General features: G+C 36.8%; 1 protein-coding gene across 1 annotated transcript in view; it reads right to left on the bottom strand.

The window, feature by feature from the left end:
* Positions 1-1911: 1911 nt before the first annotated feature.
* The window catches only part of GDPD1 (glycerophosphodiester phosphodiesterase domain containing 1), a 47235-nt gene continuing 30761 nt past the window's right edge, over positions 1912-18385 (bottom strand). Inside the window, exons 5-10 of the mRNA XM_078064501.1 lie at positions 16117-16235; positions 15321-15410; positions 10059-10192; positions 5325-5384; positions 3853-3904; positions 1912-3245 (exon numbers count right to left, since the gene is read on the bottom strand). Of these exons, the coding sequence (XP_077920627.1) occupies positions 3123-3245; positions 3853-3904; positions 5325-5384; positions 10059-10192; positions 15321-15410; positions 16117-16235 (578 nt within the window). The 3' untranslated portion in view covers positions 1912-3122. The remainder of the gene's footprint in view (positions 3246-3852; positions 3905-5324; positions 5385-10058; positions 10193-15320; positions 15411-16116; positions 16236-18385) is intronic.

Consider the following 18385-nt stretch of genomic DNA (forward strand, 5'->3'; position numbering starts at 1 on the left):
ATGTCGGGCGCCTGGGTGGCTCAGATGGTTAAGCGTCTGCCTTCGGCTCAGGTCATGATCTCAGGGTCCTGGGATCGAGTCCCGCATCGGGCTCCCTGCTCCTTGGGAGCCTGCTTCTCCCTCTGCCTCTCTCTCTCTCTCTCTCTCTCTCTCTCTGTCTCTCATGAATAAATAAATAAAATCTTTAAAAAAAAAAAAAAAAACTCCCTCACGTCAATTACTTGCTAAAATGTCTGGCCAACTGTTGCCTATTGCCATATACTTGGGCTGCTGTTGGCATGCTGGACTAGACTTATAGCTGGGCCTGTCACGTTTACTGCCAGCCTCATCCCAGTAGAAGGGTCTAATCACATCTTGTGACCATTTCTCAGCCTTTCCCACCATGCTGTTCACTATGCCTAGCAATAGCTATCTCAAAATGAAAGAGTATTTAAGCTCTTTTAAAATGTGTTGCTCCATTGGGTGCCTGGGTGCTCAGTTGGTTAAGTGTCTGCCTTCAGCTCAGGTCATGATCCCAGGGTCCTGGGATCGAACCTCACATCAGGCTCCGTGCTCAGCGGGGAGTCTGCTTTTCCCTCTCCCTATGCCCCTCCCCCCGCCCCACTCCTGCGCACACATGCACTCTCTCTAATAAATAAAATCTTTTTTTTTCTTAAGGATTTTATTTATTTATTTGACAGAGAGAGACACAGCGAAAGAGGGAACACAAGCAGGGGGAATGGGAGAGGGAGAAGCAGGCTTCCCGCGGAGCAGGGAGCCCGATGCGAGGCTCCATCCCAGGACCCTGGGATCATGACCTGAGCCGAAGGCAGACGCTTAACCATCTGAGCCACCCAGGCGCCCCTCTAATAAATAAAATCTTAAAAAAAAAAAAAAAAAAAAGTGATGTTCCAGGGGATCCTGGCTGGCTCACTTGGTAGAATATGTGACTCTTGATCTTGGGATCTTGGAGTTTGAGTCCCACATTGGGCATAGAGATTACTTTAAATAAATAAATAGATAAAATGTGATGCTCCAATCAGAAAAGCAGTATTGAGATGTTATCTGATCATGAATATCAACTCTTTTGTTATAGATACTATATACTTATATATATATATATATTTTTTTTAAAGATTTTATTTATTTATTTGAGAGAGAGAATGAGAGACAGCACAAGAGGGAAGAGGGTCAGAGGGAGAAGCAGACCCCCCGCTGAGCAGGGAGCCCGATGCGGGACTCGATCCCGGGACTCCAGGATCATGACCTGAGCTGAAGGCAGTCACTTAACCAACTGAGCCACCCAGGCGCCTGATACTATATACTTATATTAAGTGAATTAAAGTCTCCTTGACTGTAAGAGCAGCAAACTTTTTTTTTTTTTTTAAGTAAACTACTCCCAACATGGGACTCAAATTCACAGCCCTGAGATCAAGAATTGTATGCTCTACCCAACTGACCCATCCAGGCATCCCAAAATTAGCAAACTTCTAAAATATGACTTTCTAAACATCTTTACCATATTGGGTACTTTATCTTCTACTGGTTGACATAAAATATATACTGGTATGAGTTCCTCTGAATCATAACAAAGCAAAATTCAAAAAGGAGTAACAAAAAGAAGAAATAACAAAAAGAATCATATCAAAGTGATCAAAATAATCCCTAGCAACTATAACCGTAAATTACAGTAAGTGAAAGTAAAAAGGACTGATTTGATGGATTACCTGCCCAAGTTATTTGTTCAAATGCCAAGAAGCAACTTCTGTACCATAAGAGTGTTTCCATATTTTCTTTTGCTTTCCTTACTCTAGAGAGAAATCTCAGGTGTGCTTACTCATATTATCAATTTATCACCTCATTAAATTCTGCCCTCCCCAAAATCTATAAAGTATATTTGGAATTACAACTGCAAAAAAGCAATGAAAAACCTTTATTTTGTTCTTGTAAAACTTTATTTCAGTTTAAACAAACAAACAAAAAAAGCAAATGTTATTTATGTCATAAAGGGATAGGTGGTGGGAGTATGATCATCCTTCATAGGTGCTAGCTGGCAAACTCCAAATGAGAGATGTAATCCAGGTAAAAGACCCTTATTATTCCAGAGTATATTTACCTCCCAAAGAGATAATGAAAATTAGTCAAAAAGATTAGAAAAATTTTACATGGAGTCATATCAGAAAAGCTGAGAAAGTGAAGCCTAATGCTTTGAGAAATTCTGCTTCCACTTAATTCAGAAGAATTAAACCTTAAAGGTCAAGAACAGGTGGTTTATACCATACGTATTAGAAACAATGATATGTACTTTCGTCAGTTTCATATGATTATTAGGATTCAAGACATTATTTAAAATCTAGATGTAGGCCCAAACAGTTAGTCACTGCCAAAAAATGGAAAATTTTGTTTAGAAGAAACATAATGTTTAGAGGAAACACAAATATATGACTATTTGGGTCTTTTAAGTCCAATTTTAATGTGTACCAAAAAGAAAGGACATGGTAACACTGTTACACCTGAAGATTCCAAACAGAATGTCCCCATTAACAACAGCAACCAAGAAATCTAATTGTCTACAGTTTTTATTTCTGATCAAGTATTAGTTTCAGTTCTTTTTTTTGAGCCTCCCTTCTGTTAATAATGTACAGCTTGTCAGATAACTATATCACTGATTTCTAAGCTCCCCTCCCACTGCATTTTCTTTCCTTTTAAACTAAGATGTACCTAGAAATAACGAGACAACTCAGCATAGCTGTAGTGGCCTTCAATAATTTTGGTTTACTAATTAGTTGATCTTATTCCAGTGAAGGCTAATATCAAATTTATCCAATAGTCTTTGATTTTACAATTACTTATAATAGAATACTGCATCATATACAGAACTCTTGATCAATAATCTACTTACATCTCATAACCAGTTATCTTTCTAAACAATTTACAAATGTAAAATATGCAATGTTCTTTAAAATAAATATACAATATATAGTTTCTACATTCTCAGACAAGCTTAAAAATGAGGTAATAAAAACTTAAATGATTAAACCTTTACCATTCTGGAAATGGCTTAGGGAAATGATGGCAAACTTGTTTTGTTTTGTTTTTCTTTAGGTCTTTTCATCTTTGAGTGCTTCTGAGTACCTCCTTTTCTATGCTGAAAAATTATGTAAAAAATCCTTAAGCTTTGTTGGATAGTCTGTCATCACCCCAGTTGCTCCCAAATCAAAAGCTCGTTTGTATTCTTGTTCTTCATTCAATACCCAAATATAGACCTGAAAATTAGAAGCATGAGAAGTATGAGATGAAAGGTTAAAATTTTATAATAGCCTTTACACACTACAATCTCAGCATACTTAGAAACAACCTTTTAAACCTGTAATTTTAAGAAATCATTGAACCCTTTGAATTTTTTTTTACTTTACCCATTAAATTTTTTTTACTTTACCCATTAAATATACACTGTCTGGCTTCAGCTACTGTCACCTATACATAAGTGGACTCCAGTTACTAAAATGCCAATGCTTTCTTGTTAAGTTTAAGGTCTTCATATGTGAACCAGTAAAGCAGCAGCATCAGAGTTGGAACCAAATTAAGTTCCTGCCCTTTACACTACTGTTAAACTGGTGAGCTATACTGTTTCCAAAATGCATCATTCCGGGCGCCTGGGTGGCTCAGTCGTTGGGCGTCTGCCTTCGGCTCGGGTCATGGTCCCAGGGTCCTGGGATCGAGCCCCACATCGGGCTCCCTGCTCAGCGGGAAGCCTGCTTCTCCGTCTCCCACTCCCCCTGCTTGTGTTCCCTCTCTCGCTGTCTCTTTCTGTCTTTCAAATAAATAAATAAAATCTTAAAAAAAAAAAAATGCATCATTCCAGAAACTTACCTGAATGCCTCTGGCAGTGAGGTGGTCAAACAAGGCTTTTCTCATTAGTAAGCTGGAAAAGAAAAGCAGGACAGATTTAGATATCTCTTAACTCTAACGAAGGACTCTTAGTCCTTAATCCTAATTTAGTCCATTTAGAGTTTGTAATTCCTAACTGAATTTAATCCCAATGCTGTAGCAACAATAAAGCAATGGCCTCAAGTAATAACTGCGGTGGATGCATTTATGTTCTAACCGCTGGATCTCCTTTCACTGCTGGCTGGCCGCTTGCTGGTGGACCACCAGAACCTCCTATTTCTTCTGTAACTACATCCTCAAGAGACCCAATCTTATTGAAGCCACTCAGTAGACAAGAGGCCTCCTCGATTTCCCTGTCGACACCATAACAAGTGAGAAAGAGCTGGGAAGTCTGACTGACATTCCAACTTAAAATAAGGCAGTGAACTTGGGCCAAGTTCTAGAATATCATAGTTCATTTATAATGGATTAGTCTTTCATGTGCTATCTTAGAAACCTAATGTCCATTGATTACACTATAAATAGGAAAACTGCAGCTTTTTTTAAAGTGCTAAATAATTGACTTAAAAGTGAACTCTTAGAATATAAATCACTTGAGCATGATGGGAACAAACTATACTGGAAAGTTATACATATTATTTCTATTCTGTTTATGTCTATTAAAGTGATGAAATAAGAGAAACTAAAAATCATATGCACTCAACACCAATTAAAAATGCATCCTTGAAAACTAGAAATTAAATCAGGAATAGAGCAAAAAAGAATAAACCCTGTGGCACAGAGAAAAGATAAAACTAGTTTTCCAACTCTCTGAGAGAGGAGGTTAAGTAACTTAAAAGGTTGTGATTTAGGACTATTATTTAAGCATTCCGGGTTCCATTTTAAAGCAAAATATAGCACAGCAACATTGTGTTATTTACCTAAAATTAAACTCAACATGTCTGAGAAATGAAAGTATTTTCTTTAAAGGAGATGCCCACCCTAAACGTGGGGCTTCCTGTCTGCTATTAAGTCTTCGTGCAGATTTTTCAGAGAAATGTGCCACTAATCAATATACACTTTTACATATACTTGTATTGCTATACACACTTCTTTCTGCCATGTCTCTGACTGCAGGTTAGTGAAAACAGCAAATAGGTAGAAGGGAATGGTTATACATACCACCACCTCTTCTACCTAGCTAGATAACCCTAAGTTAATCATTTACCTTTGGTTAGGAGGGCATTCAGTTTTCTCCTGAAGCTGGATGAGATTATCTCTCAAGATTCCTCTTAAGGTTTTGTGACTAGTAATTAAAGTAGTTCTAAATGATTCATATACATCCACCCACAGAGTAGGTGCTTATCATCCTTGTTACAAATCACATATAGAAAGCTTGCTCTAAATTATAAACATAGTATTTAATAGATTCAGCTAAAACAATAACTCGTAAATCAAGAAACTAAAATTCTTACATATCAGAAAGCCAGATGAGAAACTTTTGACTTCTGGACATAGTGTGTGGTTCTTTTAGCCTGAGGCAAAATAAAAATTTGAATCATAAATTAGAAACACAAGAAGGTATATCACTGTGATAAAATGAGTCCCAAAACAAAGTTGCCTTGCACTTAGTATGTGCTTAAAAAATACTTGTAAAAAAAACCCCAAAAGTAAATTAAAATAAAACCCATTTGGGTTCTCTGTTTTTTTTTGTTTTGTTTTGGTTTGGTTTTTTTAAGATTTTATTTATTTTTGACAGAGAGATAACGAGAGCAGGAACACAAACAGGGGGAGTGGGAGAGGGAGAAGCAGGCTTCCCGCTGAGCAGGGAGCCCGATGTGGGGCTCGATCCCAGGACCCTGGGATCCTGACCTGAGCCGAAGGCAGACGCTTAACGACTGAGCCACCCAGCGCCCCGGGTTCTCTGTTTCTATTGATTTTGAGACGACTTTTAGCTACTACTACTAAAAGGTAAAAAAAATAATGAAAGTAATCTTTCTAGACCCTGGGTGCCTGGGGCTCATGTCTCTTCTCTTTTTTGGTGAAGCTTCTTTCTCTCACTTTGTCTGCTATAACTTAGTATATAGTAGATTTACTATATGTGCTGCTGAAGTGAGCACTAGTATATAGTGAACTTAAACATACAACCAAACTTTACTACAAATTAAAAGATACATGGGGCAAAAATGTGACTAAAAAAACCCTAAAAGCATGTTTTTTCTTCCCCTTTCAATATTTGAAGACCTGGGCCCTGTTCTTTGTTTTCCCAGTTTTTATTTAAATTCCAGTTAGTTAACATACAGTGTAATATTAGTTCCAGGTGTACGATATAGTGATTCAACAACTCCATACATCACCCGGTGATCATCACAACAAGTGCACTCCTTAATCCCCATCACCTGTTTAACCCATCTCCCACCCACCTCCCCTCTGGTAATCATCAGTTTGTTCTCAGTAGTTAAGAGTCTGTTTCTTGGTTTGCCCCTCTCTTTCGCTCATTTGTTTTGTTTCTTGAATTCCACATATGAGTGAAATCATATGGTATTTGTCTTTCTTTGACTTATTTTGTTTAGCATTATACTCTCTAGCTCCATCTATGTCATTGCAAAACGCAAGATTTCATTTGTTTTTATGGCTCAGTAATATTCCATTGTGTTTATATATATATATAAACATACCATACACACACACACACACACACACACACACACACACACCATATCTTCTTTATCCATTCATCTATTGATGAACACTTGGGCTGTTTTCCATAACTTGGCTATTGTAAATAATCTGCTATAAACATCCAGGTGCCTATATCTCTTTGAATTAGTATTTTTGTATGCTTTGGGTAAATACCTAGTAGTATGATTGCTGGATTGTAGGATGGTTCTATTTTTACCTTTTCGAGGAACCTCATTACTGTTTTCCGCAGTGGCTGCACCAGTTTGCATTCCCATGAACAGTGCATGAGGATTACCCATTTCTCCACATCCTCGCCAACACCTGTTGTTTCTTGAGCTTTTTATTTTAGCCATTCTGAGAGGCATGAGGTAGTATCTCATCATACTTTTGATTTGCATTTCCCTGATGAGGAGTGATGTTGAGCATCTTTTTATGTGTGTGCTGGCCATCTGTATATCTTCTTTGGAAAAATGTCTATTCATGTCTTCTGCCCATTCTTAATTAGATTATTCATTTTTGGGGTACTGAGTTTTATAAGTTCTTTATATATTTGGATACTAACTCTTTAACAGATCTGTCATTTGCAAATACCTTCTCTCATTCCGTGGGTTCCTTTTAGTTTTGCTGATTGTTTCCTTTGCTGTGCAGAAGTTTTTTATTTTGATGTAGTCTCAATAGTTTTTGATTTTGTTTCCCTTGCTTCAGGAGACATACCTAGAAAGAAGTTGCTATGACTGATGTCAAAGAAGTTACTGCTTATGTTCTTTTCTAGGATTTTTATGGTTTCAGTTCTCACATTTTGAAATTCTTTGTGTATGGTGTAAGAAAGTGGTCCAGTTTCATCCTTTTGCATGTTGCTGTCCAGTTTTCCCAGTGCCATTTGTTGAAGAGACATTCTTTTTCCCATTGGCTATTTTTTTCCTGCTTTGTCAAAGATTAATTGACCATATAATTATGGGTTCATTTCTGGATTTTCTATTCTGTTCCATTCATCTGTGTGTCTATTTTTGTGCTGGTATCATACTGTTTTGATTACTACAGCTTTGTAATATAACTTGAAGTCCAGAATTGTGAGGCCTCCAGCTGTGTTCTTCTTTTTCAAGGTTGCTTTGGCTATTTGGGGTCTTTTGTGGTTGCATACAAACTTTAGGATTGTTCATTCTAGCTCTGTGAAAAATGCCGTTGGTATTTTGATAGGGATTGCATTAAATGTGTAGATTGCTTTGAGGAGTATAGACATTTTACCAATATCTGTTCTTCCAATCCCTGAGCATGGAATGTCTTTCCATTTCTTTGCGTCATCTTCAATTTCTTTTCAGAGTACAGGTCTTTCACCTCTTTGGTTAGATTTATTCCTAGGTATCTTATGGTTTTTGGTACAATTGTAAATGAGAGTGATTCCTTAATTTCTCTTTCTGCTTCCTTATTGGTTTATAGAAATGCAACAGATTCCTGCACATTGATTTTGTATCCTGTGACTGCTGAATTCATATATCAGTTCTAGCAGTCTTTTGGTGGAGTCTTTTGGGTTTTCTATTATAGTATCATGTCATCTGCAAATAGTGAAACTTTTACTTCTTCCTTGCCTATCTGGATGCTTTTTATTTCCTTTTGTTGTCTGATTGCTGTGGCTAGGACTTCCAGTACCGTGTTGAATAAAACTGGTGAGAGTGGACATCCCTGTCTTATTCCTGACTATAGAGGAAAAGCTCTCAGTTTTTCCCCATTGAGGATATTAGCTGTGGGTTTTTCTCAATGGCCTTTACTATGTTGAGGGTTTTTATTATATATGGATGTTGTACTTTGTCTTTTCCCTATGCTTTTTTGCATCTATTGAGATGATCATATGGTTCTTATCCTTTCTTTTATTAATGTGATGATGTAGCACGTTGTTGGATTTGCAAATATGGAACCTAGGCCCTGTTCTTTTTAATTATCCTTTCTATACTTGACCTTTGGACCTATGCTGAGTTTCTTCAATTTCCTCAGATGCCTGGAGCAGCACAACTACCTGTGTCATTAACTTTGGGTTGTACACATAGCAAATCTCTGGTAAGCCTCTCTCTACTATCAAAACTTCTCAGCTTCTAAGTTTAACAGCACGCAGTGATTTCCATTGCCCCTGGAGCTTCACTTCTTGTTTCCTTTCTAATTCGTCCTGTCTATACTCTTGGAATAATTCTGAGTCTCCACACTTAAATTCCTTTTTTTTCCTTTCTCTCTGAATTCAGTTTTTATTAGAAGCTCTCTAAATAAAATCCTCTTTTCCCTCGCTGTAGCCCAGGTGGGAAGTACTGCTTGCAACTTCTGGAATCTCAGGGACTTAGTATCTCAAACACTAATTACGTCATTAAACAAATGATTACTTTGTCTTAGGAAGTACCCACTGTCATCCATAAAAAAAAAAAAATTAAAATACACACAATATTCTACCTTGTCTTAATCCACAATTAGTTTTTAGAGAAAAGATTAATTCTATGAAGTTTGTTCATCTGTCTGTATTTCAGTAATACCTGCTTCTAAGAGAACACATGGAGATAATCCAGAAAGAACAACAGTCCATGCCAAGCCAGAGGAAGCTTAAGTATTTCAGGAGTAAATGGTCAGGAATCATTTTAATCCAGCAAATGAAAATGGTTTCTTTGTAGGCAAGAAGTGATTTCCATTCTGTCTGAGAAATAACTACAAAAACTGCCCATAAATGTAATTGGGAATAGATAAAATAAACATGCTCATCATGAAGAAACTCAAATTGGAAAACAAGCATGAAACATAAATGCTGAATACAACGGTACCAACCAAATTGTTTTTCTTACCAATATTTCCTAATGACTGCTGCACTAATGTTCAGCTTGATCTTTTAAAGTTCTGTTTGGGGATGAAAAAAGTTTCCATGCAGGTGAGATCACATTTAATTTAATTTTTTTTTTTAAGTAATTTCTAGGCCCAACATGGGGCTTGAACTCACAACCCTGAGATCGAGTCGCATGCTCTTCTGACCGAGCCAGCCAGGTGCCCTGAGAATTTGGAGTTTAATTGAATTTCAGCTGCATATTGCAACTGAGGTATAAATAAGTTAGGGAAGTTGGAGGGCAATTGCTATTACATGTTAGAATAAAAGAATTATTAAGCTTCAACAGTTAAGCTCAATTCTTTGTACCTGAATTCTGAGTACACAGGCACAGAAAGTCATTGTTACCTGAAATGGGTCCAGATGAAATACTTATCCTATATTACTCATTTTAGAAAAATGTGTCTTAATGATATCAAAAAGTATTATTAATACAGGTCAGTTAATCCAACATGTAAATAACTACAGCAATCTATTTTTTTTTAAGATTTTATTTTTAAACCCCCAATGTGGGGCTCAAACTTACAACCCCGAGATCCAGAGTCACATGCTCTACTGACTGAGCCAGCCAGGCGTCCCTATAGCAATCTATTCTTTATCATTTACATTGATATTAATGAGCCTTGATCTTAGTCCCCCTATAATGATAACTGATGAAAACAGAGTAACCACTTACTTCAGTATGATAGAAGGCATTGGGATTTCAAAAAACTGTTCTCGAATGGGCACAAAGGGCAAGAGGCCAGTGAAGAAAAGGCCAAGAATGAGCAGAACACGTTGTAGACTGAAGAGTATAGGAATATCTGAATTCTAAAAGACACAAGCAATATTATGTTACTTTACAACTGCTCAAATGAAGAGGATTATTTCACATCCTCAAAATTTCCAAGACTGTATCTGGACATTCGTTAAAAGTACTCCCTGAATTATCAATATCCATCTCCAAACCCACCACATTTAAAAATGGCTAGTCCTTGCCAAATGGGTCAGGATTTATTGTCGAGCTCTATGCTGTTAATTGATGATACTTAAGTATCTCTATTCCCTATTCTCTGCTTGCAACACCACTTCTGTCTGTTGGTGATAGTGCTTATCACTAGAGATTAAAAATACTGAACCTAATGGAATAAGACAAAGAAATGAAGAAATGAAATATTCAGTAACCTTACTCCTATTTAAAAAACATATAACTAAAAATTGATATATATTCATATATATCCATATAGATATATAGGTGTTCCAATCTATAGATATAGTTATATATTAGTTAAGCAGGATATGATATTGATATGTATAGATAAAATATAAACACTGTTGCAAATATGTCATCTTTCAACTACATTATGCATCAAATATAAATAGGATTTTGTAAGCTAGTCGAAGAATCTAGCCACCATTTTAGATTTCTATTGCAAAATGTGTTCAAGATCCCAAAACGCTTAGAATGCAAGCTCTCTCTCTATATATATATATATATGAACTCTTTTCATCTTGTAAAACCGAAATTCTATGCTCAGCAAATGGCCCCTCATATCCCCATCTCCCTAACCCCTCCTATATTTGTCTTTAAAACAAACAGAAATTATGGTACAGTTGATTTTTTCCTTTTTTTCCTTTTAAAGATTTTATTTATTTGAGAGAAAGAGCATGAGAGAGAGAGAGAGATCACGAGCAGGAAGGAGGGATAGAGGGAGAAGCAGACTCCCTGCTGAGCAGGGAGCCCGATGCAGGACTCGATCCCAGGACCCTGGGATCATGACCTGAGCTGAAGGCAGACGCTCAATGGCTTGAGCCACCCAGGCGCCCTAAAGCTGATTTTTTTCTATACAAAAGTAATATATTGAAGAAGTTATGCAGAAAAGTAATTTATTTTAAATATTACCTCTAAATTACCCACTTCTTTATTAAAAAAAGAATAGAGTAAATAAGTTTGAGGATTTCTTTTGCCCCTATGTTCACATGACGCTTTGTAACATTTTAGGCTTATTTATATTCAGGTGTTTCAGCTGTAACACAATGTACAAGTCCCTGAAAAACTTGATTTCTGCAAATTCATGCCCTAAGAGTAACAGAGCTTATGGGAAAAACAGGGTTCGGGCCGACCCTCAAAACTTACACAACTTCGGACCCAGAGAACTAAAAACAATAACTGGTACTTCTGGAAAGCCATGCCAGGCTGCCCAGGGTGGGAGAGGGCGGGAGAGGGCGGGGTGTGGTATGCTGGCCCACCACTGACGTAACAGCTGGTGCCACTGGGTATCTTCTAAATTAGAACATCTGAAAATCTTGCCATTTACAACATGGATGGACTGAGAGGGTATTATGCTAATGAAATAAGTCAGACAGAGAAAGACAAATACCATATGATTTCCCTTATATGTGGAATCTAAAAAACAAAATGAATAAACAAACAAAAAGCAGAAACAGACCCATAAATACAGAGAACAAACTGATGGTTGCTAGAGGGGAGGGGAGTGGAGGAATGGGTGAAGGGGAGTGAGAGATACAGGCTTCCAGTCAGGGAATGAATAGGTCATGGGAGTAAAAGGTACAGCATAGGGAACACAGTCAATGGTATTGTAATAGTGTTGTATGGTTAACAGCTGGTAGCTACACTTTTGGTGAGCACAGCCTAATGTATAGACTTGTGGAGTCACTAATATCACATCGTGTTTCAATTATACTTGAATGACATAAATAGAATTTATGGAATGGGACCCAGGCATTAGTTTTGTTTTGTTTTGTTTTGAGACTTTCCAGGTGATTCCAACATACAGCCAGGCTTAAGAACCACTGCATTAAGTAAGAATGAATTAAAAATCATTGCGTGAGACTAAGCGCCACATGTTTTCCCCTCCCCACTGTGTGCCCCATTTTTCTTTTTATATTTTTTTTTGTTTTTTTAATTTAAATTCAATTAGCCAAGTTATTTTTATATTTTTAGTTTCTAGCATTTGGGAATTAAAGGGCTAATGTAAAATTCTTATAAATCAATGACTTAATTATATGGCATGTTCATAATATGAATAACAAATATGACTGAGACATTTTTACTATGATGTTTGAAAATTACTGCTGGAGGTTTTGGAGTTTTTAAATTCTAAAATGACAGAAAGCCAGAGGCTTTGAGAAAAATATGTGAATCAAGGGAAAACTTCTGCGATTCTGAGTCAGAAGTGGACTTCTTCTTATTATTATTTTTTAAGATTTTATTTATTTATTTGACAAAGAGAGACACAGCCAGGGAGGGAACACAAGCAGGGGGAGTGGGAGAGGGAGGAGCAGGCTTCCCGCCGAGCAGGGAGCCCAACGTGGGGCTTGATCCCAGGATCCCGGGATCATGACCTGAGCCGAAGGCAGACACTTAACGACTGAGCCACCCAGGCGCCCCAGAAGTGGACTTCTTATTTTGAAACAACAAATTCACAAAAAGTTGTAAAAACACAGTCCCATGTACCCTTAACCTTTCCCAAATGGTAACATTTGATGTAACTGTAGTACAATATCAAAACCAGGACTTGACACTGGTAGATCACTGGTGTTTTTGGTTGTTTTCTTTTCTCTTTCTTTCCTTCTTTCTTTTTTTCTTTCTTTCTTTCTTTTTCTTTTCTTTTCTTTATTCCTTCCTTCTTCCTTTCCTTTCCTTTCTCCTTTCCCCTCTCCTTTCTCCTCTCCTCTCCTTTCTCCTCCCCTCTCCTTTCCTTTCTCCTCCCCTCTCCTCTCTTTTCTCCTCTCCCCTCCCCTCCCCTCCCCTCCCCTCTCCTCTCCTCTCCTTTCTTTTTAACACCCTACCGGCCTGGCATATCACTGCTAATTAGGCTATAGATCTTACTCAGTTTTCACCACTTTTAAAATCTGCATTCATTGTGCATGTGTTTGGTTTAGTGCAGTTTTGTTTTTGTTTTTGTTTTTTAAGATTTTATTTACTTATTTGAAAGAGAGTGAGAGAGGGAGCACAGAGGGAGAGGGAGAAGCAGACTCCCTGCTGAGCAGAGAGCCCAATACGGGGATCAATCCCAGGACCCTGAGATCATGACCTGAGCCAATGGCAAATGCCTAACCAACTGAGTCACCCAGGTGCCCAGGTTTAGTGCAGTTTTAGCAGTGTTTCAATTCGTGTAACCACCACCACAATCAAGATACAGAACAGTTCCATCACAGCCAAGAACTCCCTCCCCCTACCTTTTTGTTGTATTTGCCCCCACTCTCTACCCCACCCCCAGTCTCTGTCCCCTGGCAGCCACTTATCTGTTCTTCATGTGTATAGTTTTGAGAACGTTACATAAATGGAATCATACAGTATGTAATCTTTTTGTTTTGTTTTTGGTTTTTGTTTCTTTGTTTTAATTTTTTTTTTTAATTCCAGTTAGTTAACATAGTTATATTAGTTTCAGGTGCACAATATAGAGATTCCAGTATGTAATCTTTTGAGGTTAATTTTTTCACTAAGCAAAATGTCTTTGAGGATTAGGACAGTCCAGGTTGTTACAGGTGTCAGGAGGTCATTTCCTTTCATGGCTGAAGAGTATTACATCATGTGGTTATGTCAGTTTGTTCAGAGATCTACCCACTGAAGGGCATTCTGGTTGGTTTCCAGTATTTTGCTATAATAAATAAAGCTGCTATAAACATTCATATACAGGTTTTTATGTGCATAAGTTTTCATTTTTCTGAGATAAATGCCCAAGAGTGAGACTACTGGTTAATATGGTAAGTGTATGTTTAGTTTGGTAAGAAATCTACCCAACAAATGAAGAAAGTGGCTGTACTATTTTACGTTTCCACCAGCAATCTGGAGAGATCCAGCTTCTCCTCATCTTCTCCAGCATTTGCTGTTATCACTATTTTTTATTTTTTAAAAAACATTTGAATAATGTATAACAACCAGCAGGCCATGAGGCCTCCCGTACAGTCACTTTTAATGACACGTGAAAATACCCTTAGACAATGATTAGTTATGGAAAAGTCTTAGCACTAAATTCTTAGCATCTGAAGCCATTTATCCCAATGATCACTGTTTTCTCCTTGTGTACACAAGCTACCTTGGAATCTCAGAGAGCCTGTGGCACATAAATAAAACTTACTTGCCTTAATGAAGGCTTCAACGGTACTTTTAATTATAATGGTGCCAATTCTGGATCTATGTTTCTGCCTTCTTTGCTAGGAAGAAAGGCCTTCCCAAAAGAAATCTTTGTATTTTGAATTGCTATTTGTGTCACAGTATTTCTTCTGCACTATCACTTGTATTCTGAGAGAGAGTCTTTAATGCTTAAGGTTTTTTTTTTTTAACATTTTGAATTTCATATTCTCCTAGCTATACTTGCTGTAGTATATAAGTATATAAACTATACTTATAATAGCTATAGTATATAGCTAAACTTGCTTATAGAGGCTTAGCATACCATGTCTAAATATATCCAATTAACTTTTTATAGATATATTTTCTTCAAACAGAAAAATTTCGGTGGGTAGATGGCCCTACTTTTATATACCACCTGATAACTATGATCTTGGCTTAATCTGATTAATTCTGTTTGGGAGGTAGGGAACAGAGAAGAAGCTTGAGTTATAGAGTTGAAGGACTAAAATCCTTTCCTCAATTTAAAATTACACAAAAATTTCAATAACCTAACAAAAAACAGACATTGTAAGACAGGAATCATATCTTGTTTCATAATGTACATAATAAAATGTTGGCAAACAATTAATATTATTAGCATGTGAAAATAAGAATTCTGTGAGCCAGCCCACATACATTATTTCTATTAAATCCATTACCTCTATTAGTAAACTTCTGGTTAGGTGCCTCCACCCAGTACTATCTGTCTTTGTATCAAGGCTTTGAAATAAGATACTTTTAAAAATTATTAGTGTGATAACATTTATAGATACACAACAACAGCAAGAAAGATCATTCCGTATCATGTTTGAAGCTTACCTCTCTGTAGCACTTTTCTACAATTTCATAACTGGCGTTACCCCACACCGTTATGTGTTCTCGTCTGTACTGCTTTACCAGCTCTGAAACCTACATGTGAAAATGCAAAAGTTCATGCATGTGCCTACTGGTAAATCCGCTTACATTACTTCACTTAAAAAATGGATTACAATTGGGGCACCTGGGTGGCTCAGTCAGTTAAGCGTCTGCCTTCAGCTCAGGTCATGATCCCAGGGTCCTGGAATTGAGTCCCGTATCGGGCTCCTTGCTCAGCGGGGAGCCTGCCTCTCCCTCTGCCCCTCCTGTACTCACCCCCCCCCAAATAAATAAATAAATAATCTTTAAAAAAATGGATTACAATTGACTTTCTGCCAGTGAATAATATAAACTTTGGGAAGAACCAATATGTGAATTCAGATTATTTTATAAAATATAAGCAATTACTTACATTTTACCATTCTATGATTTATCTAATAGAAGGCAACTATTTAGTCATTTGATATAAACTAACTACAAAGGAAGCAAGTAAATTTGAAGAAGTTAATTATATCGATGCCAAACAACTGGTTCACAGGAGCTCACTTTTATCCATGACTGGGACAGGACAGCTTGCTCTGGAAATAGGCCTTCCTACAGTAAAGTGATCTCTTCTACCAGGGCATTATTTAAAACAATACTGATCCCTAGAGTGTCACATTTCCTTGAATATTATCAATCTATGAAGTCACCTACTGTAGCCTTATTCAGTTTGTGAAATCCGATACAACATACCCAGAAGAGGGATTGGCTCACGTACCTTCTTTATCAGCACATTGTTGTTGACCTTGATATCGATGTTAATGGGAGTGTTAGGAAAAGCCTCAAAAACTTCCTTTAGTAATGGAATTCGGTTATCTTTTCCTTCACATTGGCATGCTGAGAAATCAAGATTTTTAAAGGTATTTTTAAAAGATAACTTTCACTTTTTTGAGGATTGGGAGAAAAAAGATAAAGTATTGTTTTCACAATAGTATGTATTCATAGAAGACATTTACAAAATGATGAAAAGTAAAGAAAAGGACAATCATCTAAAATCCAACAATTTAGATATAACCATTGTGACCAGTTAGTATACTTTCTCTAGTCTTTTTTTCCTATGCATAATTTAATACAGTTATAATATAGTGTACCTACAGATCTTAACCTGATCTTTTTACATAAGTAAAAAATAAATATTACATGTTAATACACTTAGAATTTAGAATTATGATTTAAAAATATTTTCATTAAACTTTTTGAGATAACTATAGATTCATTTGGAGTTATAAGAAAAATATACAGAGATTTATGCACCTTTTACCCAGATTCCCCGATAACCTCTTGTAAAACTACAGTACAATATCATAACCATGACATTGGTATTATTATAATCCACCAATCTTATTCTATTTATTATTTTAAATGGTTTTAAAATGCTCCATTGAGTAGCTATGCAACAATTTAATTATTTTAATTTAAACATTCTCCCAGAAAGGTAAGAGTTTACCATTCCAAAATATGCCACTTTGGCATAAGGATTATTTTTAACTGAAGGCAACTGAAATGAAGCAGATACAAAAAAAGCACTCTGTCCTTTCCCATTTGCCTAGGAACAAGACTTAAATTTGTACAAACATAAATCACCAACAACTTTAGACCCTTATCAGCACCACAGAACTCTGCATAACAAACTATTGACTAGCCTTTATCTTCCATTATTCACCCATATATTTACCTTCCCATGAATATATCTACCCTAGAAACTCAAAATCCTTTTTATTTGTCTTGTCAATTCTCTGAAAATGTATTGGATTTTTTTGTTAAGATGCTATATAAACTCAAGTTCTAGCCAGGCTTTAAGTTACTCAACCCTGAGTTTCTACCATGATACATATATTAATAAATTTGTTTGTTTTTCTCTTGTTAATCTCTCTTTTGTTATAAATCCTTGCTGAGAACCTAGAGGGTAGAAGGAAAAAAAAAATCCCCTATACTCTACCAGTGGATATGGAGGTTGTTTGGAAAGTTTTACTGATATCACCACTGAAATTTTCAGATATTGAGAATATATATATGTTCAGGCAAGGGAAATAAATGCTAATTCAGGAATGTGTTAAAGAATTGTATCAGTGCAGCTACTCAAAGAAAACTGAGTCACAAAAAAATTAGAAGAAGATTTTTAGTCATTTTTTACCTTTCCTGAGCGTTATTTTCTTTATTCTTTCCCTAATCTCTTTTGCCTTGAATCATTTACATAATATACTATGCATGCTATATAAGTATCATAAAATTTTCCCTTCCATCTGAAACTTCAATCCCATTACTATATGAATAACAAAACGGTAACAGATCCTTTATTTCATTTTCATTGTACAAAGTGTATCAACAAAGTAAATTAAATCCATGTCAAAAAATTATTTATAATTAAGGCTCATATGAAAAGGCAGCATATAGGGGCGCCTGGGTGGCTCAGTCGTTAAGCGTCTACCTTCGGCTCAGGTCCTGATCCCCTGGGATCGAGTCCCGCATCGGGCTCCCTGCTCGGCGGGAAGCCTGCTTCTCCCTCTCCCACTACCCTGTGCTTGTTTTTTTTTTTTTTAAAGATTTTATTTATTTATTTGACAGAGAGAGAGACAGCGAGAGAGGGAACACAAGCAGGGGGAGTGGGAGAGGGAGAAGCAGGGAGCCCGATGCGGGACTCTATCCCAGGACCCTGATATCATGACCTGAGCCGAAGGCAGACGCTTAACGACTGAGCCACCCAGGCACCCCTCCCCGCTGCTTGTGTCCCCTCTCTCGCTGTGTCTCTGTCAAATAAATAAATAAAATCTTTAAAAAAAAAAAGAAAAAGAAAAGGCAGCATATAAATGAGAAAAAAAAAAAGGAAAAATGTGTTACTGTTTTGTCTGTTATGTATTCCATTCCTATTGCCTTTTTACTACTCCTTGTAATGATGGGGCTCTGGATCATTTTGACCAGACTCTCAATCATTTGGCTCTGTCTCCCTGGCCACAAAGAGAGCACATGGACCTTAAGCATAACACTGT

Source organism: Halichoerus grypus, chromosome 2, assembly GCF_964656455.1.
Source record: "Halichoerus grypus chromosome 2, mHalGry1.hap1.1, whole genome shotgun sequence".
Taxonomy (NCBI): Eukaryota; Metazoa; Chordata; class Mammalia; order Carnivora; family Phocidae; genus Halichoerus; species Halichoerus grypus.